This window comes from Martes martes, assembly GCF_963455335.1.
Source record: "Martes martes genome assembly, chromosome: 15".
Lineage (NCBI taxonomy): Eukaryota > Metazoa > Chordata > Mammalia > Carnivora > Mustelidae > Martes > Martes martes.
In genome coordinates this window covers 9,818,371-9,843,826 of record NC_137903.1, presented here as the reverse complement: position 1 = coordinate 9,843,826, position 25,456 = coordinate 9,818,371, and the positions used below count along the sequence as shown (strand labels likewise).

At 40.3% G+C, this 25,456-nt stretch overlaps 2 protein-coding genes across 4 annotated transcripts in view; one reads left to right on the top strand and one right to left on the bottom strand.

Moving 5' to 3' along the window:
* Positions 1–6,080, bottom strand: part of AIDA (axin interactor, dorsalization associated) — a 39,899-nt gene extending 33,819 nt beyond the window's left edge. For both annotated transcript variants that reach the window (XM_080824273.1, XM_080824274.1), the window contains exon 1: positions 5,751–6,080. In XM_080824273.1, coding sequence (XP_080680399.1) covers positions 5,751–5,860 — 110 coding nt within the window. In that variant the 5' untranslated portion in view covers positions 5,861–6,080. The remainder of the gene's footprint in view (positions 1–5,750) is intronic.
* BROX (BRO1 domain and CAAX motif containing) lies at positions 6,081–25,255 on the top strand. 2 transcript variants are annotated; one of them, XM_080824263.1, is made up of 13 exons: positions 6,081–6,481; positions 8,386–8,502; positions 11,139–11,245; positions 11,588–11,684; positions 14,931–15,026; positions 16,115–16,187; positions 17,739–17,844; positions 18,769–18,858; positions 20,580–20,665; positions 21,628–21,709; positions 22,023–22,173; positions 23,076–23,235; positions 24,438–25,255. In XM_080824263.1, the coding sequence occupies exons 2-13, from the start codon at positions 8,402–8,404 to the stop codon at positions 24,522–24,524; spliced, it is 1,236 nt and encodes a 411-aa protein (XP_080680389.1). In that variant the 5' UTR covers positions 6,081–6,481; positions 8,386–8,401; the 3' UTR covers positions 24,525–25,255. The 2 variants fall into 2 exon arrangements, with proteins under 2 accessions (XP_080680389.1, XP_080680390.1); XM_080824264.1 differs by lacking the exon at positions 6,081–6,481 and adding an exon at positions 6,887–6,957.
* Positions 25,256–25,456: the final 201 nt, after the last annotated feature.

The window sequence follows — 25,456 nt, the reverse complement described above, 5'->3', positions numbered from 1 at the left end:
CTACCAAGCCCACTGCAAGACAGTTCACTGAGTTTCCAAAAAAAAGTCTTAGATGAGAGTTCTATTCTATGCAATCATGTCTTCAAAGATCAGGTGTAAAGTTCATTATATTTGATGGCGTCCATCCAATCTAACTCCTACCAAAAATTATTGACATTTGCCAGGAATGACTCCACTATGTTACTTAAACTGCTTCTATCCATTTATTTATTGTACCTCAAAGGTAGAACTCCCATAATATTATCCTATGATGTCATGTAGAGACCCACTCTTCGTGGATTCTACACAGAAGAAAACACAAAAACAGATACAGCCATTATCCTTGTCCTGGCTCTGCACTCGGTTTCTAACTCTTGCTGGCCTACCACTTATATGAAGTTCTCTTTTAGGAATTAGTCTCTATTTAATGATGTCAACTATACATCCCCAATATCAGCGAAGTTATAATGTGGCACAGTTTCTTTACTGGAATAGTTCTACATACAGTATGCTAATAGTGACTGTTAAGCAGGGTCACTCTTGGAAGAAAGAGGGTAGCTCCAAACTGCTCAAATGCTAATAGTCAGCAGGCAAGGATGTTAAATTCAAACAGAATCCTGCTTTTAAAAATTAGGCAGCAGACTGGGAGGAAATATTTGCAAATCATGTATCTGAAAAGAACCTGTAGCCAGAATACATAAGGAACCCTTATAAACTCAAGAGGTAAAAGAGAAACAACTCAATTAAAACATGGGTAAAAAATTTGAATAGACCTTTCCCAAACCAGATTTACAGAGGGAAAATAAGCCTAAGAAAGGATACTGGGCATCATCAGTCATAAGAGGAAGGCAAATTAAAACTACAGTCAAGTACATTATACACCTACTAGAATGGCTAGAAAAGACAGACAGTGACAAATGCCATCAAGATGGAGAACAGTAACTCTGATGTGCTGCTGGTAGAAATGTAAAACTGTATAGTCAATCTGGACAATATGGCAGTTTCCTTCAAAAAGTACACATAAATTTACATTAACCAGAAATTCCACTCTTTGGTATCTACCCAAAAAGAATGAAAATATATGTGCTCACAAAGACCTGTGAATGTTCACAACAACATTACTGATAATAGTAAAAAAGGAGAAACAACTTCAAAGTCCTTTAGCTAGGGAAAGGACACACAGATGTGGTATATCCATACAACGTAACGCTATGCAGAGGTAAAAAGGAACAAAGTACTGATATACGTTCAACATGGATGAACCTCAAACACATTAGGCTAAATCAAAGAAGCCACATACCAAAGACCACAATTTACATAATGCAGCTTACATGAAATATCCAGAAGAGACAAGATCTTAAGAGACAGAATATAGATTAGTGGTTGCCTGGGACTGGAGCAGGAATATGGAGTGACTGCAAATGGGCACAAAGGAGCTTTTGTGGGGTGATGGAAATGTCATAAAATTTGATTATAGTGATGGTTGTACAACCTGGTAAAGCTACTAAAAATTAACTGGACTGTACATATAAAATGGGTGAATTCCACGGTATATAAGTTATACTATTTTTAAAAACTTTTTTAAAGACCCGTGTAAAAAATTTTTCTAAATCCATAAATGATTGTACCATTTTAAGACAAAGTGAGACATGATTTTGGCCATTGAGGGAAAATGCACATGCTCTGGATATTAGATGAGCAGCTCAAAGAGTTGACATTCTACTGCGAAAGGCGAGAAACCTCTCAAATATTCTCTAGAGAAGAGTCTCCTCTCACAAGGATGCCTCCAGGTCAAACAGCACTACTCTCAAGAGGGAGTTGAAAATATACTTGGAACACATAAACAAGTGACTGAAGGAAACCCCACAACAATCCACAACAGAAATTAGTGCTTCTCAAACTACCTATAGTGAAGGACTAGTTTCTTTCCACAATCTGTTCCAAGCTAATACTTCTCTAAAATATAAAAACTCTTAAGAAGATGTCCAATTGCTATTAAGTTTCTAAATCTTCAATCTCAATTCCTTTACCTCACTGCAGACGAGCACCCCTCTGTAGGCCCACTCTGAATAGCACTGTTGAAGGCATTAATAAAGATGATTAAAGCAAGGATTATTCAGTCTTCAAACTCATTCAACAAGTATTGATTGAGCATCCGTGTGCCAGATTAATACCTCAGCACCGATCCTGCAAAACACCTGATTCTGAGCAACACAGTCTATGCCATTCTAATGGAAGTTTGGGGTCATGCATCACCAGGCTGCTGAAAGAGCTGGCCTGCTTCATGGAATTGTTTTTAAGTGACCAGGTATATCTTGGCTAGTGATTCTAATTCTGACATAATTTGTTTAAACCTTCCAACAGCACTTTAATATCAACTCAATGCTCCCACCACATACTTCTGAATCCATATTCATTCAAAAGAATACAACATATAGTATCTAAGTAAACAATTATTTAATAACAGCCTAGCTTCGCTAGGACACGAAGTATATAGTAAGAACCATACAACACCTCCAACTCCGCCCTCTCAGAGTTTACATTCAAGAAGAATGTAAACTCTGGGAATGGGAGACAATGGGAAGAGAGACAATAAACCAAATGAATAAGTAAAATATATTGTATTTTAGATGGTGATAAATACTATGAAAAAAAATTAAGCAGGAATGGGGGGGCGGGGGTGGGGGGGATCGGTTAGGATGTGGAAGACTGAGGGAGAGGGAGTTGGGGTGGATAACAGGTTTCACAATTTTAAATAAGGTAGCCAGAGAGGACCTCACTAAGATAATATCTGAACAAAGACCTGAAGGAGGTGACCGAGGACCCAAGCAGATAATGCGAGAATGTTCCAGAAAAAGTACAAAAGCCCTAAGGCAGAAGCATCCTCCTGGAAACAGCAAACAATGTGGTAGCACATACTCTTTTTCTACTTCCATAATAGCAAAACCCATTTACTTTAAAATCCTCCATCAGACTCTCAGGGCTTTGAAGGTGGGAATCAAATCTTATACATCTTTACATCTCCTGCTCTTGTCACTGAAAGAAAAGACTGTTTAAGCTATAGTATTCTTACATCATGACGGTACAAACATGTTTCTTTCCTCCCCAACATCTCCACTCCCACAAATTCCCTCTGTGTTGCAAGACCATAAAGTCCCTGCTGCCCAACCAGAAATGCCAATTATCCTAGACTCTTCCTCCTTCATTCTCGACATCCAGTCACTAAACGCTGTCCATTTTTTTTGGTTTTTTTTTTTTTTTTAATTTTATTTATTTGACAGAGAGAAATCAGAGCTAGGCAGAGAGGCAGACAGAGAGAGGGGGAAGCAGGCTCCTGCTGAGCAGAGAGCCCGATGCGGGGCTCGATCCCAGGAAATCAGAGCTAGGCAGAGAGGCAGACAGAGAGAGGGGGAAGCAGGCTCCTGCTGAGCAGAGAGCCCGATGCGGGGCTCGATCCCAGGACCCTGAGATCATGACCTGAGCCGAAGGCAGAGGCTTAAACCACTGAGCCACCCAGGCGCCCCTAAACGCTGTCCGTTTTTTACAGTATTTAGCGGCCCCCAAATGGTCTCCTTTTCTGCAACATTTCCTCCCAGAAAACTGAAATAAAAAAGACAATTTGTCTTCATTTTTTTAACATATTAATTTTAAATTCAACCTCATTTGATATGTAGCCTATGTATTTACAAAATTTTAGCCAATCATTACTCCTCGGACACTGGCAGTTCTTATAATTTGAGAACTTCTCTGAATCATGAAGTTCAAAGGTTAGTACTATGGCCCAACAATGGATTTGTATGTGGCTATTACTCTCATTGAGACGTTTCTAGAAATTCCAGCTGAACAGCTTGCATACTCAATTTTCCTTTGTAATTTCAATTGGACATGGTATTCTTCACTTTCCATTGTGAAGTCCGCTGCTGAGTGCCAACAGCTGCTAAGTCCCACCGCATGACAAGTGAAGGCAGCTTTACATTTCAGGGGATGTGATTCTAGTGAAGCCGCAGAATGAGTATACACAGGTGCTCACTAGCTACGGTAAGGATAAGACATGTTCCCTGGTAACGAAGGAAACCTCATTTGTCCAATTCACATACACCAGGCATGTTAAATAAAGCGTGTTAAGCACTGTGTAGTACAGCAGTCAGGATTTGGGAGTTAGAAAAAAAAAATCCCAGATTTCAGCAGTAGCTTTATGACCCCCTGTTAATTTGTTTAACCTGAGCTTCAGCTTCCTCATTTTATAAAATGAGAGTAATGTTCTCACTAAGTAGTTGCAGGAGTGCGTGAAATCAAGCGAAGATGCAAGACAGAGCTAGTACTTGTTATACTTGGCAACAGGGCCCAGAGCACGGTTGTTTTCAGGGCTCTTTGAAACAAGTCAGTACCTTGGGGGTCTAAAACATCTGCACATTTGAATTATCTTAATGGTCAGATAAAAACAAGAAACTATTGTACGGAAAGGAAATAGAATTTAAAGTTTCCAACACTCAACGACACGTCGGGGGGGGGGATGGGGAGGGGTGGTAGATTTTACTCACAGGGTTTCATACTCAGTAACACCTCAAACAATAACTTGCTTTTAACCAAGAAGTAATTCATGGCAACAGTTTGCAAACAATAGCATTTTAGCAGACAGTTCTTATTTTTCAGTAAAAGGTGCAAGAAATTAAGCAAGGTTTTATTTTTTTTTAAGATTTTATTTATTTATTTGACAGATCACAAGTAGGCAGAGAGGCAAGCAGAGGGGAAGGGGGAAGCAGGCCCCCTGCTGAGCAGAGAGCCTGATGTGGGGCTCAATCCCAGGACCCCGAGATCATGACCTGAGCCACCCCGGTGCCCCAGCAAGGTTTTATATAGGCGTAAATCTTGTCTTTTAATTTAAAAAGCACCCCTTAAGTTTTTTGGGGGGGGTTGTCAGAAAGGCTATAAGAAATTGGACTTCGGGTCAAAGATCAAAGAAACGGGTACTCACAAAGTACCCTGCGGCTATACATGAGACACAGGACAAGGAGGAGGGACCCAGAGAGGGAGTGGTGGCTCCCGTGCGTGGTCCATTAATTCAGTTCGCTCTCTTCTGTTCACATCCTGCGCGGACTCCACCCAAAGCAACCGAGCGAGGGGGTGGGTGGGACTCACACAGCCAAGCAAATAACAGTCCCAGAAACCGAAACGGAATCGAGGTGAATTGGGAAAACACGGCTCATCCGAAAGAGGGGTGGAGAAGGGGCGCCAGAGGGGACCCTTCCCTTGGCGGGTGAGGAGCCCCTGTCCCCGCTGCTTCCCGGGGGCGCCCCCTCCCCTCAAGCGCCACCAGTTCCCTCCTGTCCCACGCATGGGAGGAGGAAGGCACCGCAGAGAGCAAGGCCACTCATCCCTGGAACGTGGGCGGGGAACACAAGTATCCCTCAGAGATTCTAGAAGAGAAACTGAGCGGCAGCAACCTGAGAGAGGCGAGGGAAAGGAGGGAAGGAACCCGGCTGCAGAGCGGGGGACAGGAACTACAGAGGCAGCCTGCTAGGGCGGGCGCCCCAGGAGAGGGGGGCTACCTGTTGAATGGAACTGACCCCGTGGCGGCGGAGGGAGAGAGGGGCGCGAAAGCCCAGCGAGCGGGCTGCAGTCTCCAGCGCAGCCCGTCCGGGGCCAGCGCGATCCCAGCCCCAGTGCCTTCGGGGGCCCCGCCCTGGGATACGATAAGAGACACCGACAGAAGAAAGGGGGAGGCGGCCGACCGGAGCCCGGCTGGCCCGCTCCCGCGGTTAGTCACTCACATCTGATACTCGTCTATCGCCTCCACCAGCTGGCCCCAAGAGTCGAAGTCGGCGCCTCTCCTAAAACTGGCGCCCCAGCGCTGCAGCAGACTCCGGGTCACCTCCGACATGGCCGGTGCCCACCCCGTCCCCTCCCGCCCCTACCCCAGCGAGGCCGGGCTCTAGCGCGCCATCCTCCCCGGGCCTGGCCCCGACATTAACAGGGCCAGGAGGAACCGCTACGGCCACCACCGCCACCCGCCGAGGAGCCGCCCAAGCCCATTTGCCGCCACAGCCAAACTTTGCGGCTCTGAAGCGGCCGCCCTGCCGAGGCTCCGCCCCTGAGGCCCCGCCCCGCGTTAGGTTGAGGCCGCCCCGCTCCCGCGAGGGCCGCCATTGCTATTGCGGCCTTTTTCCTCGGCTTGGGAGTCCCGGACGCGTTCTCTCTTCCTCTCAGGAAAAGAGAGTGCAGCTCACGATTAAAGACTGGGGAAAAGCAACTAGGACAGGGCTGAGGAACGGAGCGTTCCGACGGGGCCGCAACACGCGGAGCCTCCGCCCCGAAGCGGCGCGTACTGCCGCCTCGGTAGCTGTCATGGCGGCCCGGGCCACGTGACCCCGCCTCGGCGCAGGCCTGGTTGCCCGTCGCTCTGGTTCTTCTGGCTCTCCGCCTCCCTCCCTTTCTTGTTTGCGGACTTGGACAGTCCCTTTCTTCCCCGACGGGACTGCTACACAGATTTCCGACAAATCCGGTAAGTTTGTCATGAGAATGGGCGTTTCCCAGTAACACCCCTACCCCTGGCGTTATCCTGGAGTCCCAAGCGATAGGGTCCCCCCCACCCGGCTTTTACACGCGTTTTCAGTCTCCACAGACTCCCGGATAGTGACCAAAAAAGTCTCCTTCTAAGGTCTTGAAACAAACGAAAGAAAGAAAATGCATGTTGGCCCCGCGAACCGATCATATTAACAGCCGGACTCGACCGAATACCCTTGCCGGCGTCTCCACTAGCCGCCGGGGATCTTACAAGCTAAATGGGGGCTTGTTCGGCCTCCTCCCTCGGGTGGAAAGCATCGGCTTTCCAAGAAAATGCCTGTTCGGATGTGGGGCTGCCGGGATTGGCGCCTGCGCAGGGTCGCCGCGCGCCGCCTCCAGCTTTGGGGCTCGGGAGGAAGAGGCTGGGCGGTAAACAGGAAGTGGGCGCTCCGAGCTTGGGGGGGTGGCTTGCAGGTAGGTGTCTGGGGGGCCCAGGGCCTCGCGGGGGGGGACCCCTTTCAGTAATCGGAGGCAGGGGAGGTGGCAGCTAAGATCCGACCGTTGTGCTGGTGACTCCAAGGGCACCTTGCACCTGCGGCTGGGTGTGTCGCTGTTCTCTCCACTCTCCGAATTCCTGAAAACAGGAATGGCAGGTCTCAGAAAGGGGCAAGGTGGGGCCGGGGTACTTACCCTCTTCGTTCCCGAAGTCCGGATATACAGGACTGCGGACGTGTTCATCCGGGAAGTGGAAATCCACCTGAAAAGGGTATTATTGGTAGAAAATTTGCTGCCCCAAAGTCAAGTGTACGGTGTGCCATAATCTCGAGAAGGCTTGATGTATATGCACGTACAAGCAGTATTAATTTACTTATGTTATAAAGTTGGTTTACATGGATGTTTGGAAGATTATATATGTTCTTAAAAGAACGTAAATGTTTTGAGCCATAAGTGAACTCAATTTTTCATTGAGTGTACAATGCATTGAGTGGTGCTCGCTTCGGCAGCACATATACAATGCATTGAGTATCTGGTGCTCTCCCAAATCGGTTTTGTCAGGAATAGGTGAATATTTTAAAGGAGGTGCTCCAGGAGGTATTTCACGGTGCAGCCCATGGTTTTTGTGTAAGGCCTTTAAGTTAATTAAACCTTATCAGGTTTTCTTGATGATGAATTCCCGGAATCTAGTTGCCACACTGAAGTGTTCCGCTGGGCCTTTCTGTATTTGCATTATCTCTTAAGGACTATTAGGCAAATGACATGCTTTTTTTTTTTTTAAACCAAAAAGGGGTAGGGCTTAATTTTTTTTTTTTAATGGTTGATTTATTTATTTGAGAGAGACTATGTGCAGGGGAGGGAGAGAGGATCCGAAGCAGGCTCCACGTTCAGTGCAGAGTCCAACTCAGGGCTGGATCTCAGGATCCTGAGATCATGATCTGAGTGGAAACCAAGAGTTGTACATTTAACCAGCTGAGCCACCCAGAAGCCCTTGGGACTACTTTTAAAGTTGGCATTTCACTTAGGTAGTTTTTCAAATATTTGGGGTATATAGGATAGAAATTATTGGTCAAGTACCGTGTTTTTTTTATTCATGAAAATTCTGCTTCTTAATACTGTTTTGTGGAAAGTGTATTTATTATAAAAGCACATGCTGTAACCAATAAATTGGCATCAGCAACACCGTGTTGGAAATATAGTTACTTTAAAACCTGTTTATTTAAAGTACCTTAGAAGTCTAATTAAGGGTCATTTGTACCTATGTATGTCTTATTCATATATATATATATGTATATATACTTTAAATTGTATACATGTATCCTTAGTAAACTTTTAATTGTTTTTATACTGTTTATGTTAGTAAATGTTTTATTTTTATTTTTTAAACATCTCCTTTTATATTTATAGAAAACAGCTGGAGAAAATGACACATTGGTTTCATAGGAACCCATTAAAAGCCACAGCTCCTGTCACTTTTAACTACTATGGTGTAGCCGCTGGCCCTGCTGCTTCAAAAATTTGCAGGTTAGTTTTAGTCAATCTCAGCGAGTACTGTTTGAGCCACTTTTGGATACAAGGTACTAATTTAGATTTCATGGGCAATACAGAAGTATGTAGCACATTGCCCTACCCTTAGACTCCTTATAAACTTACAAATGACCTGTGAAGAGTGAAATAATAGATTATTTAAAGTTTGGCAGCCATCTAGACTGCAGTCCTTAATTTTAGATTAGTGAGTCCCAGAGAGACTAAAACAAACACAATAAAAGAGTTAAGCTATATATTAAAACAGTACAAGAGACTTCACAAAACTGTGTATGGATGTTGTTAATTAACCGGATCGTAAGTTCATGGAGTCTGAGCAGGGAGAGAGTCCAGTAAGCTGAAATAGGCTTTGGAGTGTTCATATAGGAGAAGGGACTTGAGTTGGAGTTTATGGCTCAGTTTGGGAGTTGGCAAACTGTCCTGCAGATTTTTCCCACTGCCTATTTTTATAAATAAAGTTTTATTAGAACATAGCCGTGTCATCTCACACCATTTATATATTGTTTCGGGCTGCCTTTGGCTGCTATCCTCTACAACAGCAGAGCAGAGTAGTATGAGCAGAGACTTTATAAACCACAGCGCCTCAAATATTTACTTTTAGCCTTTTTATGGAAAAGGTTTGCTAATACTTGATATAGATTGTAAGAAGTGATAGAAGAAAATAATTTCTTTCAGAAAAATGTTATTCTGGGGTAGTGAGTAGATCAGTTCAGAACAAAAGAGATATTTCAAAGGAGGAGTCAACTGTTCAGAGTGTCTAATTTGCTCTGGGAAGTTGAAAAGGATTCAATCTGTATGAAATACAGAACCTAGATGATCAAGACCTTGATGGTACCAGTAATGGAAAATTGAGAGTGTTGGTACTTTTTATGGAAAGAAGGAGTAGAGCAAAAGATAGGAAAACTGGCTTATTTATCTAGATCAGAGGTCATCAAACTTCTGTGAAGAACTGAGTAGTAAACATTTTAGGCTTTGTGGAGCTATATACAGCTGCCGTTGGCATATTCTTATTTGTTCATTTTTATAAAAACAAGCTGAGAGGCGTTCAGAATAAGTTACAGATTGTCGTTTGCTAACCCCTAATCTTAAACTCACAGAGGTTGGTCCCAGCTTAATTGTTTTATCTGTAATACTGGGCAAGTCACTTAACTTCTCTGGATCTCATTATTCATCTATAAAATGAACAGCCTAAAATAGACGTTTCTAAGGTACTTTTTTTCTAAAATTCTTTAATTTTAAGGTGAGTATAATTTTATACAGTTGGGTTACAGATGATTGAGTGCCCCCCCGGAAATAGCAAACTATTTGTGCCTAGAATAGGCCTTAAGAATTTAGCTTTTTTTCTGGTCCAGGAATTACTCTTTCCTAGCTTCTAGTTAAAAAACTCAACAATGACAAATTCATAACATAGCCCATCCCATTTCTGGTAATCTGTATGTAATTGTTGGTATGTACTTTCTTGGAGTAAGCCTTCATGGAACTTGTACCAGTGAGTAAACATTCCACTCAGACCATTTAAAGTGAAGTCTGCACTTTCTTCTAAACATCACTGCTACATTATAGGCCTTATAAATCTTAAAATATTTGAAATGTTAGTATTCTTTCATTCAACAGAGAACTTTCAGTGTGTCCTTTATCCTTGGGACCTACTAAGTTCTGGATGTACAGTCCCAAGTCTGTTGGTGCTAACAGTCGAAGTGTAGTCTTTTGTTAATCATTTACATGCAGGTATCTTCAGTCATTGTCCTGCAGTATAATTTCTGAGCCCTCAATAAGCAAGTTGCCTTCTGAAATTAGATGTGGAACTGGAACCCGACCAAGTTGACGCTGATGATGTAGCTCTCAGATTGGATATAAAGATGTTAAGACCTCAAAAGGAAGAAAGGCGGAAAGCCAAAGACTAAACACTTTAAGGAACTTGTAGCGATAAGAGGAGATCCTGGGAAATTTAATGTTAGTGGAATAAAGGGAGAAGAGAATTTCAAGAAGGAAATGGTGGCTCTGCAACATTTATTGCTGTGAAGAAGTAAAGGAGAATGGAGACCAGGGAGCCTTTTTAAAATGAGTAGTGGCCACGTGTTCTCACACACTCTGGATGTGTATGTTAAATTATAGGATGCAATTTAAAAATAGGGTTCCCTACTTAATAAAGTATATTGATACAATGTCAAGTTTTGAAATTTTAAGGAGATGCTAAAACTGCATTAGTGTGTTAAATTATCATTTTTCAGAAATCTTTTGTTGTGAATTGCTCCGTTTAATTTACTCATCCTTAATTCCTTTCTCCCATCTTACATGCTTGTGTTTATTTGTTTTATTTAAATTGAAGCCTGCTGCATATTGTTATTACATAATTATATCCATGATTTGCCCCTTAGATTAGACTGAGTTTATTTTAGTACCACTTGTAAAACAGTTGTTACCAGAATTTCACTTATCCTAGTGTTAGTCTTAAGTAAGTTTATCCTGTGTATACCTTAGTAAAACCTTCAAGGAGGTGTATGTGTGTGTGTTATCTGACAGCTTTTTACAGTGGACACTTTTAAGCCACTTTTACATGGATTCATTACAATGCAGCTTACTTAAATTTCTTGACTATTTCTGTCTCCTGTAAGTGACTTGAGATCATCCAGAGCACGACTGCTTGAACTCTTCACTGATCTGAGCTGTAATCCAGACATGATGAAGAATGCATCAGATTCCTATTTTTCACTTTTACAAGGTTAGTTATTTATGGGAACTCAACAGCTTTGCAGAAATTCACATTTAATTCTTAGGCTTGTCAGATTTGAATAGTTTAGTCTTCTGGTCTGTATTCTTTGATCTCAGTACTTGAGTTTCAGAAACGTGAGAAATGTTAGGGTGATTTTGGTCCTTTTAACATTTTGAAAATTAAGTGTGTACATACTTCATATTATGTTACCTTAGAAGAAGATGTGGTAAAGAAGGGGATAGAGGGGCCCAGAGTTTTCTTCAGGTATCTGGATAAGTCATTATCTGAAAAAATTTCTAAACAGAATACTTGATATTTGTTCTAAAACTGAAATGCTGTACCTTTTTACAGGTTTCATAAATTCATTGGATGAATCTACCCAAGAAAGCAAGTTACGGTATATTCAAAATTTCAAGTGGACTGATACATTACAGGGGCAGGTTCCAAGGTAAGCAAGCCAGCGGTACAAGACAGAAGCCATTTTTGTAACTGTTTAGCCAGTGTTTAACCCGTAGCCTCTGTATTTGAAGAAATAGAACTAGATCTGATCAGCATCTTCTCTTATCAGGCAATTAGTTAAAAACATTTGACCTAAACTAATACATTTTGTTAAGTAAAAATATAATTAATTTCTCCTAGGCCAAATCTGCTTTTGAGATAATCAATACAAATATTAACTAGACTTAAACACTCTTGGCTTTATTAATAACACACAAAGAACAGTTTGGGAAATTGGAATCCTACTCTGTCTTTTAGTCTTTGCCTTCCTTCAAGGAGATCAAAATTTTGCTTTTCACCTAGTATTTTTTCTGATGGATAGTTCAGATGTCTTTGGTCAGTCTCTTTCTTTCTCTTTGTCCCTGGTTCCACCCCAGCTCAATACTCTTTTGAGTCATAGTCTTATTTTCTTCATAATTTCTCTTCACTGTTTCTGCTCTTTTAAAAATTTTTGCCTCAGAACTTTCTTATCACTCACTTGAAACTAATCAGAAGGGGTCTGGTTATAACAGGAAACATCATAATGGTGCTAAATTTTTACTGGGCTATAAACACCATTGTATCATTTAAATGATCATGTATCCTGATGTCAATTTGCTGTAGAAAGTTGTGTAAAGTCAGGAGGGAAGGAAGTGGAGCTTGCTGAGAGACCCAGGACCGGCATTGCAGTGGAAGGAGTGTGGACCTTGGATTGCTCCATACTCAGTCTCAGGTCTCTGTGTGCACACCTGCTTCAGCTCTGGGTTGGAGTTACAGATACAGGGTTTTCATGAGGAATGAAGTAGGCAAATTTACAGTAAGTGACTCAAATAATGCCAGGTATATAAAAGATATGCGCTAAATTGCTGGTTTCCTTCCTTCCTTGGCAATATTGTATGTAGAATTCATAAATTTGATAGGAAGGTGGGGACTATGGATTCTTCCCAGATTTTAATATTCTGGGATATTAAGGTTTTCCAAGTCCTCGTTTTATGTGTTTCTTTACGTGATCCCTTTGTACTTTATCTAAAATAAAGAGATGTTTTTCTTCAAAAAGACGTTTTTGAGAGTCAAACCTCTATCGTTATGACATCGCAAAACTTTGGCAGATTGTAAAGTGTTTTGCAGTACATACATTTGACACTTTTCCCCACCATGCCAAATCTTGATTCCTCGTGACAGCTTTTTTTTTTAGCGAGTTTTATGAGGCGATGAAAAATTAGGTGATGAAGTCCTTAAGGAATGATATCCAACATTCTCTACAGCTAAGATTTTTAAGTTGCTTTATCTTTGATTGTTGTTTATTCAGTAAAAAGTGTGCTATGAATATATCTGTTCTGAAAATGTTTTTTCAACAATGTGTATTCTGACTACTAAGACATGGTACAATAGAAATGCAGTGTTTGGGAGCAAGTGAGACTGAAATAAATGAGGGATAAAAAGGAAGACAGTGATTCATGAGACTTTATATAAATTAGCAAAACTGTCTTATTTAAAGGTAAACTTAGAAATTAGATATGCCTACCAAATTACCAGATGTAATTCATTTGAAAGTTCTCAGTGCTGAAAAGAATGAACATTTTTTTTTAAAGATTTTATTTATTTATGTGTCAGAGAGAGAGGATGCAAAAGCAAGGGGAGAAGCAGGCTCCCTGCTGAGCAAGGAGCCCGATGTGGGTCTCAATCCCAGGACCCTGGGATCATGACCTGAACTAAAGGCAGACACTTAACTTACTGAGCCACCAGGCATCCCAAGAATAAACTAGGAAACTGTGGCTTCCAGTTTTCTTCAGTGGGTAATGCTGTTTTAAGAAGTGTGTTTAGTGCTTGCTTTGGCAGCACATCACTAAAACTGGAACAGCATAGAAACTGGCATGGCCCCTTTGGTAGGATGACACACAAATTTGTGAAGTATTCCATTAAAAAATACATAACTCATGTTTTTGTGTATTATATTAAACTGGATAGTACGTAAGTTATTTTTGAACTACGAATGTTTTATAATATCACTCCTTTTTTTTTTAATCTAAAAAGTTTCCCTGTCTCTATTCCTTTTATGAGGCAGCAGTTAAATAAAAAATACAGAGTTGGGGGGGCGCTTGCGTGGTTCAGACAGTTAAGCACCCAGCTCTTGATTTTGGCTCAGGTTGTGGTCTCAGGCTCATGAGATCCAGCCCTGTGCTAGGCTCCGTGCTTAGCAGGGAGTCTGCTTGAGATTCTCTCTCTGTCTCCCCTGCCCCTACCCCCCGCAAATGCGTGTGCATGCATGTACCCTCTCCCTCAAATACATAAATAAGCATTTAAAAAATACAAAGTGGGACCATGATTTTAGTGTCTTCCCTTTGGGTAAATTTTCTGCATCTTAGTATAATGTATATAAAAGAAGGCTGTTACTTCTGTTTTCTTCATCATTTGAGATAAATGAGATAATATATAAAAAATTCTCAGGTTCTTTTCAAAACAGGAATGATTAAAAATTAGTATTACCTTATTTGCTAAATAAGTTCTTGCCATCCTCTTGGTGTCATATCTAGTATTAGAATCTGAAGGAAACAAATAAGATGTTTGTAAGACCTTTTCCTTGTGGTACCCATACTGATTGGCTTGGCATTCAAAGTCTACCAGTTTCACTTCAGCTTGGCTTTTTGACCTCGATTTCTTTTTACAAACCGTGTGCTCCATCACACTAGTTGGGTCACTCCTCTCAGGAAAAATGTTTATGCTTTTCTTGGGCTTTAACAGCATCATTCCCTTACCTGGAGTATCCTTCTGCCTCCCTTCTGGCCATCTTTCAAGGCACAATTCAGAGACTGTCTCTACCATGAAACCTTCTTTAGTCATTCTAGCCTGAAACAGTCTCCCTTCTGAATTCCATTGCTTTTAAATTGGTGTTAAGAACCACCCACTTGAGAATCAACTGGGTACTTACTAAACATGTAGATTCTGGGCCCCTCCCAGACTTTCGGATTCTTTGGAGTTGAGTCCCTCTAATTTGTATTTTTAAAACTAGTCTGTGCACAGTAACCTTTGAGAACCTGCTATTCTCATGTTTACTATTACGGGCCATTATTTTTACTCATTAAACACAGGACTGGTTTCTTCATTTTCCAGTTAGTATATAGTTCTTGTATAATTTTGAGTTGGATGTACGGGGGCTTCATACAGCAAAGTCTCAATAATTGGTAGAACTTAATGATACCCATGTTTTTAATTCTAGTGCCCAGCAGGATGCTGTTTTTGAATTAATTTCCATGGGATTTAATGTAGCTTTATGGTATACCAAATATGCTTCAAGACTGGCTGGAAAAGAAAAGTAAGTCTAAAGGGGAGGGTTGTATATGTATGTGTTATTTTTCAAATAAATGGTGATTCATTATTAAAAAGCCTGGGCTATTGATTAAAAATACTCCTTCTGTAAAGTGAAAGGTTGCCTCATAGCGTTTTAAGCCTCAATTATGGAGCCCAGTGTTAAAAGGGAAAAAAATTAATCTTGTCATGAGGAAGGTCTTTCTAAATAAAACCCCAAACCAAGAAAAGGAAAAAAATAGAGTATTTGACTGCATAAAAGTGCCGTAAGCGAAATTAAAAGACAAATGACAGATGGTCAGAAAAATTGCAATGCACGTGACAAATTGTTTTTATAATGGAAAAGGAAAGGAAAAGACCAACAAGTCATTTGAAAATAAGGAAGGGACTTAAACAGGCAACTCACAGAAAAAGAGATCGAAAGATGTGAAAGCTGTTTTGAAGGATTCAAGAATTGTGAAATGAAATAAGATGCGATTTTTATAATAGTGAAAATGGGCGTTAGCGGTGCGAAACTGGCAACTACCAACTGTGGTGCATCTGATATGCAGCCATTTAAACATAAGGTTGGGGCGCCCGGCTGCTCCGTCGGTGGAGCACATGACTCTTGATCTCAGGGTTGTGAGTTCGAGCCCCACGTTGGGCGTAGAGATTACTCAAAAATAAAATCTTAAAAAAAAAAATAAGTAAAATAAAGTTGAATTGTATGTCCTGATGTAAAATCACCTGTAAAGTAATTAGATGATCAAGCACGAATGGAATAGTGAATACTGTGTGTGTTTTTACATGTGTGCATGTATTAGGTGTAGAATATTTTGCATTTGCTTAATGCACAGAAGATTCCTTGGAAGGAACAAGAAGGCTTTGTCTCAACGTCTAGACAGGGTCTCCCTTCTTATCATTCGTAGTGTCTTCTGTTGATATTTTCCATGTGCATTTGTTTTTTTAAGTGCCAAATTAAATATTTTTAAAAGGGAGAAAACTAGTGGTAAGAAATACAAATGACTAATTTGGTTTTATGATAATGCATTAGTTGTTGGTTTTAGTACAAGAAACAAGATTCATCCTCTAACTAATGTAACCACTATCTTGAAGCATAACAGAAGATGAAGCGAAAGAAGTCCATCGAAGCCTAAAAATTGCTGCGGGGATTTTTAAACATTTAAAGGTAAAATAATAATAACAATAAAATATATAGACTAATACTTTAATTCTTGAATACTTTTTCTTTCTTGGGGTGGGGGGATTAGGAATTATTTCACGTTGTAAAAAGAACCTAGTATAGGTTGTTTCTCTTAGGTTGAATACTTTATTGGTGATTGCAGCCAATTACAGAATATCAGATGTCTTCATTTTAGAAAGTCATCAGTGAATTTTTTTTTTTTTAAAGATTTTATTTATTTATTTGTCAGAGAGGGTGAGCACAGGCAGACAGAGTGGCAGGCAGAGGCAGAGGGAGAAGCATGCTCTTTGCTGAGCAAGGAGCCCAGTGCGGGACTCGATCCCAGGATGCTGGGATCATGACCTGAGCCGAAGGCAGCCGCTTAACCAACTGAGCTACCCAGGCGTCCCTCATCAGTGAATTTTACAATTACAAAATTCAAGTTGTGATTCGCTGGTTAGTTTTGTATCCCTTTGGTAAAAATAAAAAAAAAAAAAAACACGGAAATTTGACGGTTCTTACCATTTCCCATTGCAGTCTGTGGCAGTTGCCAGGATAAATCATGATTCTGCAAAGCTGAACTTGAGTGTATTCTCTCTATCTCCATGAAAAGCCGAGGGGGCAATCAGTTTGCACTAATTATATGAAATCTCTAGCAAAAGAAATTAGAAGAAAGACTGATGTATTTCGCAGTCAGGATTACCCACACCTTATCCTAGTTAAACTGCTAATTACTAGACACCTTCCAGAGGCCAATGATAGGTTTTCTTATGATAAAGTAAGATGCTTTTAGTGATTAAAAACCTGTGATTCTGAGTTAACAGAATTGTAGACCTCTTTCTACTCTACAGTTGTTAATATGAATGAGTAATTCCAGCAGTCATGCACAAGAGAGCTTTGGTTACTGTTGCAGTTAAACGTTTCCAAAGATGAAAATGTAGCTTGCATATCTGTGCTATCTATTTTGACCCAAGTTTTGCAGAGGCGTATGAGAAGCTTTAAAAATTTTAGTATACAGGATCTTTTGTTCTCTAGAAGCTAAATACCGCTCCTTTTTTACACAGTTTTGGTGCCCTGAATTTATTCTGTTTAGGATTTTTTTTCTTAAAGACCTTTTAAAAAAGATTTTATTAGTATTAATTTTATTTACTTATTTTAAGATTTATTTATTTTAGGGGGGGTGGGAAGAGGAGGGGAAAGGAGGGGTAGAGGGAGAGAGAAACCCAAGCAGACTCTATGCTGAGCCATGGAGCTTGACAGAGGGCTTGATCTCAGGACTCTGAGATCACAGCCAGAGCTGAAACCAAGGTTCATACACTTAACTGACTGCACCACCCAGGCACCCCAGGATTTTATTTTCAAGGCATCTCTACCCTCAAGGTGGGGCTTGAACTCAAAACCGTGAGATCAAGAAGCACATGCTCTACTGGCCAAGCCTGCTAGGCACCCCCTGAGTTTCTGATAAATCTTCAAATTGAATGTCTTCCATTTTGTTCATCTCTAACAACTGGGTTAAAATAAAAAGTGGCTTCTTTGTTGTTTTTCTTTCTCTCTCAGGAAAGTCATATCCCAAAGCTTATTACACCTGCAGAAAAGGGGAGGGATTTAGAGGCACGACTACTAGAAGCTTATGTTGTCCAGTGTCAGGCTGAAGCTCAAGAAGGTATCCTACATATTGTAAGATTTTTTTTTTTTTTAAAGAAATTTCTATTGGCATCTGATTCATTCTTTCTTTTTTTTTTTTTTTTCTTAAATCAGAATTAGCTGGATTTGAGTCTCACATTTGAGAAATTTATTGTGAGGAACAACTTCACCTTCAGCATTTGCCTTCATGGATAGTTAGCAGGGAAAGGCCTTGCAGTTTAATGGCTCTTTTATTTTCATTTATTTACTTATTTATTTTAAAGTAGGGTTTTTTTTTTTCTTCCTGTAACAGAGAGACAGTGAGAGAGGGAACACAAGCAGGGGGAGTGGGAAAGGGAGAAGCAGGCTTCCTGCCCGGCAAGGAGCCCAGTGTGGGGCTTGAACCCAGGACCCTGGGATCATGACCTGAGCCGAAGGCAGATGCTTAATAACTGAGCCACCCAGGCGCCCTTACTGGCTCTTTTAAAAAGGATTTTGATGTCATGCCGTTTCTGACAACATCAGATTAATTCCGTAACTCCTTTTTCCCTCTCTACCTTGCTGGCTCTTTTTCCTCTTGCACCGCTTGCCTTTGCCTTTAAATCTTCACCTTTCAGTGGCAGGAAATAAATGAAGACTCCAGTGAAACCAGTAAAGAAACTTTATAGGCTTTTTGTTTTTCTCTGTTCTAAATTCGAGTGTCCTGGAAGTGTTTGTTTTTGTAGTAGTAATTTTTTTTTGATGAGCTAGTAATTGGCTAGTGATTTAAAGAAACAGTATCAAAATCAGCAAGCTCAGTGTTTTTGGTTGATGTTTGCATTTTCTGTCACTTAAACTTTTCATGTTAAAATTCTTAACAGACTGTTAAAATTCCAAATAGATCGTTGGGCTGCCTTTTGCTATTATAATGAATTTAATGCAAGTAAACTTAACTACAATTCACTTTATTGTGCTTTGGTTACAGTAACAATCGCTCGAGCAATTGACCTGAAGCACGCTCCTGGACTGATTGCTGCACTGGCATATGAAACTGCCAACTTCTATCAAAAAGCTGGTGAGTTTATAATCCTTTTGTTGTATTTTTAGTCTTCAGATGTTCAGATTAAACTCCTGGCTTCATAGGGAACAAGCAAAACTACAGGATTCTCAGATTGTTTGACCATTTGCAAAACTGGAATAATGCCGCGTTACTTTATTACGTTGTTTCAAAGAATGAGGACTGTTCAGTGAATATGCTACGTAACTTTTAACGGAAAGGACAGTGCAGTCCTTTTTAACAAGTTATATGTAATAATTATACAGATGGTTTAATTTTGAAGTTTTTTTTTTACCTTAATATTAACCTTACATTTGCTGTCATTAAAGAAACTGGACTCCAGAGAATTAACTAACCTGTAATTTAACGGTTACTAGGCATGAAGTTGGGACTAGAACTCTGGTCTTCTCATTAGCCCATTATTCTTTTCATTCACTTATTTAGGAAACAAGCATTTGTTTCTATGTATGGGGTGATTACTATTTTAGTTGCTAGCTATACAAAGATCAGTAGAAGAGATTCACAGTCTGGGGAAGGAAGCAAACACATAGCCCCATTATCACAGCATAAAATAAGATGTTATTACAGCAGTGTAATGAAAACCAAAAGGATCTAGGCATGCTAGAGGAGATTGTCTAGGGGAAGGTGGCGTTTGAGCCTGACTTTGAAACATAAATAGAAGTTCTAAGTTTGCTAGGAAGCTTTGCCATATGGAAGAGTAGAACATTCTATAGTACGTCAGAGATAAGAAAAAATTCAGCACCTTCTGGGACCTTTAAACAGATGTCTTACCTGAAACACAGGGTGACAGGAGAAAAGGTTAAGAAAGTATGCATGTGTGAGATCCTGCATTGGTGTGTAAGCCTATCTAAGAAATTTGGGTTTTATTCAGTAGATAATTGGGACCCATTAATAGATATGAAGCAAATCTGATTGGATTTGAATTTAAGAAAGGTCCCTCTAATTGTAAGTGAGAAATGGGCTTGCTTGGTGAAGGACTACTAGGCTGACTTCACTTACGTTGAGAAGCGATTATAGTGTGTGGAGGAAGTGATGGAAGCGTTGACAAAGACGGGGAAGCAGGGAGTGGAGAGAAAAGGGTAAGAGAGAAGTTGGCAGGATGTGCATGTGTGTGTTAGGCAAGGCTCAGTGCTGCATTGATGGACCAGTAAGGAGAGTGTCCGTGTCTCTGACTTGGGTGACCACGCTACACATTGCTGTTATATAATTTTAAGAAAACAGTAAAACAGTATATAATATGTATTTATCTTGAATTTCTGTTGTTACCATTATCTTAAACTTGTTATATTACCATCAAAAGATGTGCCGTGGTATTTAAACAACCTTATTATGTAGTTAAAATACAGTTATGGGGGGGCGCCTGGGTGGCTCAGTGGGTTAAGGCCTCTGCCTTCGGCTCAGGTCATGATCCCAAGGTCCTGTGATCGAGCCCCACATCGGGCTCTCTGCTCGGTGGAGAGCCTGCTTCCCCTCCTTCTCTCTCTGCCTGCCTCTCTGTGTGGTTGTGATCTCTGTCTGTCAAATAAATAAATAAAAATTAAAAAAAAAAATAAAATACAGTTATGGGAAAATTAAAGCAAAGTTTTTTTGGAAAATATGTAAATGCTTGAGTTTTAGAATTGAATGGCATTCTGCTGTTAGCATCTGAACACATGATCTAAAAGTCTTCTAGTGAATCAGGGTGAAATTATATTTTGCTTTTTAAAATGTAACTTTAGATCATACTTTATCCAGTTTGGAGCCTGCATATTCTGCTAAATGGAGAAAATATCTTCACTTGAAAATGTGTTTCTACACAGCTTATGTAAGTATTTATAACCTGAAAAACAATGTGAATTATTGTCTTTCCAGCCCCTTGAGTGCTAGGTCTGTCATCTTGTCAGACTCTTAATCAGCATTTTATGAATAACAGACAGCTCTCAGTAAATGGTGACGGACAGTGCAGCCATTGTGAGCTGAAGTGGGTGGGAAGAGATGATGTAGAATTGTAGAACCGGGTTGTAGCAGTGAAATTACTGTTTGAGTGAAACTCACGTTTAAGCCAGAACCTTCGGCCTACTTAACGAGAATTCTCTCCTTTCATCTTGGACACTGAAGAAGGTATTTACTGATTCTAATCATAAGGCATACCATCCAGTATGTCCTCTAGATCTGTGCAGAACCATTAATAAGCCCTCTTTGAGGAGTTACTTATCAGTCTCTTACACCCATTAAACAAACTTACTTTTTGTTGGTTAGAATATCATGTGAGAGATAATCAAACACCTTTTTTGGATCCAGGTTGATATTTTTTATACCTTAAAAATCTGTCTTCAAGCATACAGCTTTGGACCATTTGCAGTCCTTGCCTTTGATACAGACATTTAAAGAGAGAGCAAGGCGTACTACAGGCTGATAACATTTCTCTTGAAAACTGTTTAGTCATTAACCTTAGAATCCTCCCTTCCTCTCCCTTCTGCATTAGCACCACAATTTCCCTCCTTTATCTGCTGTGCCTAGATTGTAAAAACAGATTTCATTATTCAGAAATACTTTTTGCTCTCAGCCTGTGGTTAGAAAGTTCGTTTGGCTCAAAGCTTGACATAATCCCACTTTTTATACTAACAGTGATTGGGGGAGGCTTATTCAAGTAAAGAAGTGTAAGGGGTTGCATTGATACTTCCAACAGTGGACAAAGGCGCTCCTTCATCTGATACGTATGTAAAACAATGATAGCAGAAGGCATCATTTGCGGTGAGAATGAATAAAAATTTGTTTCTCTATCAGGCTTACTGTTACCATGGTCAGACTTTGTTGGCTAGTGATAAATGTGGTGAAGCAATCAGGTCCCTCCAAGAAGCAGAAAAATGTAAGTATTCCTGCCAGAATATTAACTCCCTTTTTAAAAACAAATGTTTTATCCTAAAGGAAATAACCAGTTAGAAGAGATTTTGGCTGATTTCATGAAAGAGAATGGGACCAAGTGAGGGAACTGGAGAGAGAGAGAAACAAAGTTTCAAAAGCCAAAAAATCTGTAGAAAACACTTACTTCCCCTTAAACTAGTACTGGTATTGCTGTCAGACTAGGTCAGGTGCAGGAAAGTTCGTATCGTGTGATTCAGAGCCTTCTTAGTACGGTCAATAACTAATTATAATCAAATGATTTTCCCTTTCGCATGTAGTTTATGCCAAGGCAGAAGCATTGTGCAAAGAATATGGAGAAACCAAAGGACCCGGACCAACGGTCAAACCTTCAGGACACTTATTCTTCAGGAAACTTGGAAATCTTGTGAAGAACACCCTAGAGAAATGTCAGAGAGAAAATGGATTCATGTGGGTACAGCTCAGTATGATTTTCGTAATATTAATACGGTATATACTTGTATTCATAATGTTTAAGTATTTATATTGTGTTAGTAATCACACAGTTTCTGTTAGTCTCTGCCCCCAAAGATTTTATGTCAGATTGCATTTAACTTTAACTCTGATTTTCTCTTTAAATTGGTAGTAAAGTTCCCATGTGTTGGACCTGACTTTATTCTCCTTCTGATGATGATATATAAAAGTAGATTCTAAAAATTAAACATCAGTTATTAACATGTAGCTCACTACAGTCAGTGTCTTAATTTTCTCTTCATTTTGCCTCCCTGCTCTCTCTTCCCCACGTTACAGACGGCTTCTCCGCTCCCTTCGCGTACTCACCTCACTCTGGCTGCAGCTGTCTGTAAAGCAGGGAAATGGGTTTTCTGTCAGTCCTGCCTAGTCCTATCAAACAATTTTACATTGTTAAGTCCGCGTTGTTCAATCTGTAGACAACCACCTGTGTGGACTGGGAGAAGCAGTTTTGTCCCCGTTTGGATCTCTTTACGTTCTTGCGCTCACATCCTGCATTTGGTCACACAGAGCTCTTTTACTTGCTTAAACATACCTAGTATAACTTCTGTCCCTTCTTTTGGAAAGCTTTCCTGAAGCACCCCTGCCCCCTAACATGGGGCTTCATTGCCCCTCTTTCCTGTTCTCACAGTGTACAGCATCTGTCACAGCTCCAGTTATGGTGCATTGTTGTTGACAAGTTTTCCTGACTGTTTCGTCTGCTCATGCAAGCTGCACGAGGCAGGAAAATCTTGTCTGTCTTACCCGTCATTACTGTCTTTCTCTCACACAGGGCCTTGAACATAGTAGACGCTCAAGTAGGTGATGAATGAATGAATTGCTTTTTAAATTGCTTTTTGCAGTTACTTTCAAAAAATTCCAACCGAAGCTCCACAACTGGAACTCAAAGCGAATTACGGTCTCGTAGAGCCTGTACCTTTCGAATTTCCTCCTACAAGTGCACACTGGACACCAGACACGCTGGCCGCATTTGATCTCACCAAAAGACCCAAGGATGACAGTGTATGAGATTGGCTTGCTTCCATTTGTTCCCAGAAGTTCGAGAAGAGAGTTCAGAATTAGCATTTTAGATACATACGTTTGTCTAAACGTTAAATGAGCTACCTGCAGTGTTTGGTGTAACATGTTGTTGAACTCTCTCAGAGATAATAAGATCTGTAGACCTTAATTATCTTCTGATTTTCTGCATAATTGAAGTTGTTTCCAAATACCTTATCTTGCCTCTCTGTAGTTTCTAAGAGCCTCCTTTAAGAAGAGTGTGGGAGGAAAGGTCTGACACAGATGGCCGTGTCCGTGTTTGTACTGCTGTAGCAATACCGTGTTTTGGATTTAGCATGCCTCAGGGTATTTGAAGATTTGATCTAATTTCAACATTCCATAAAATCATCCAGCGGTAAAATAAGACTGCTTTTATTCATTTATATCCAAGTACATCTAGGTGTGCTAAGTCAAATAGTAGATTAAGTGGAAAATTTGAGGTTTGACTGCCAAAAGAGGAGGCGTCTGAAAAAAAGGGATGGGAATTAATTTGCAGCCATAGCTCCTTCCTGAAATGTTTTTAGGTAATTTTATAATATAATTTTTTAAAATATAATTTCCTCCCAATTCTGAAACTGTTATTAAAATGACTATCTTGGGGTGCCTGGGTGGCTCAGTGGGTTACAGCCTCTGCCTTCTGCTCACGTTATGATCCCAGGGTCCTGGGATTGAGCCCTGCATTGGGCTCTCTGCTCAGCGGGGAGCCTGCTCCCCCCTTCCTCTCTGCCTGCCTCTCTGCCTACTTGTGATCTCTATCAAATAAATAAATAAATAAAATCTTTAAAAAAAATAAAATAAAATGACTTTTTATCCTGCTCAGCCTCTAAAGTAATGCTGTACAGGGTAGCCTGTTACTGTCATGAGGTATTTTCAAATTAGAAGAGTTCCGCGTGCACAGATTCATCGCTCAGTTTCTCCCTCATCAGAAAGAGGAAGAGCACCGTTAGCTTGATGTTTGTCTACCCATGTGGGGTCTCATCTTCACTGAAATGTTGCTTCCTGATTACGTCTTGAATTGATACACGTAGCTTCTGAAACAGCTTTGTTAATCTCAGTATTGTGTAATTTAATACAGCATCTCTTAGAAGTCTAAGGTGGAAAAGATCTAGTGTTTGTTTTTCAAGTCTTAGTTTATGTACTTACGCTGTGGTTCTCTTTCTCCCTAGACCAAACCCAAACCAGAAGAAGTGGTGAAACCTGTGAAAGAACCAGATATCAAACCTCAGAAGGACACGGGGTGCCACATCTCCTAAAGTACATTGAGAAAATGGGCACTTTGAATTTCTTTGCTAGTAGATAAGAGAAACCATGGAACTTCATATTTCTTGAAATGTTTCCTCTGAAGCCTGTAGAATGATTTAGGACATTCAGAGGGAAATCTGCCTTCAGTTTATTTGTTCTTGATTTTTAATATAGTAGAGTTGTTTCATGCTTTGTTTCCAGACGCCTTTTTAATCAGGACAACATGTAAAAGATTTTATTATGCCTCTGAAGGGCCTATTTTGTTGTTGGTTTTTGTCTCGAACTCTGGGTAGTCATAAGTTTCTGGTTAATATAGGCCAGAATCATGTGGTTTCAGGTATCTTTTTCTGTCTTCACACAACAAGTTTATTTTCCTTTCTCTTATTTGATGCCAGAAGGATGAGAGGAGTTGGTGTTTAACGGAGAGGTTTTTCCGCTTCACCATTACGTTGTCACACAGACTTATGTTCTGAGTCTGTTATCTTTTCTGGTAGAAAAGTCCTTTACAGTTGAAGATCAGAAAATCTTCTACCAAATTCCTCACATATATAAGAAGCGATAATTTGTTCAAAAATCAGTGTTTATAGGTATTTTGAGACCATTTAAGAACTTACCCCAGGGGCGACTGGCTGGCTCAGTGGGGGGAGCATGTGACTCTTGCTTTCGGGGTTCTGAATTCAGGCCCCATGTTGGACATACAAATAACTCAAATAAATAAATAATCTTAGCAAAAAAAAAAAAATAGTACATACTCCTATTCTGGTAGCCTTGCACTTTATTTCAATCTCAATGAACCTACAATGAATTTTACAAGTACCTTTCCTAGTAGGTTTTTTTTTTACTTAGAGGACAGAACTTTGTGACAGCTCTTAATGAACAAAGAATGAAAATGTTTTTGCAGAAGTAAGGTAATGCATGATGTAAAGAAGAAATGTGAAACCTA

Bases quoted from the DNA above. Each gene is read 5' to 3' on its own strand.
- BROX (XM_080824263.1), top strand. From the start codon at position 8,402: ATGACACATTGGTTTCATAGGAACCCATTAAAAGCCACAGCTCCTGTC. The intron at 11,246-11,587 runs GTTAGTTATTTA...ACCTTTTTACAG, and splicing joins CTATTTTTCACTTTTACAAG to GTTTCATAAATTCATTGGAT. The intron at 16,188-17,738 runs GTAAAATAATAA...TTTCTCTCTCAG, and splicing joins GGATTTTTAAACATTTAAAG to GAAAGTCATATCCCAAAGCT.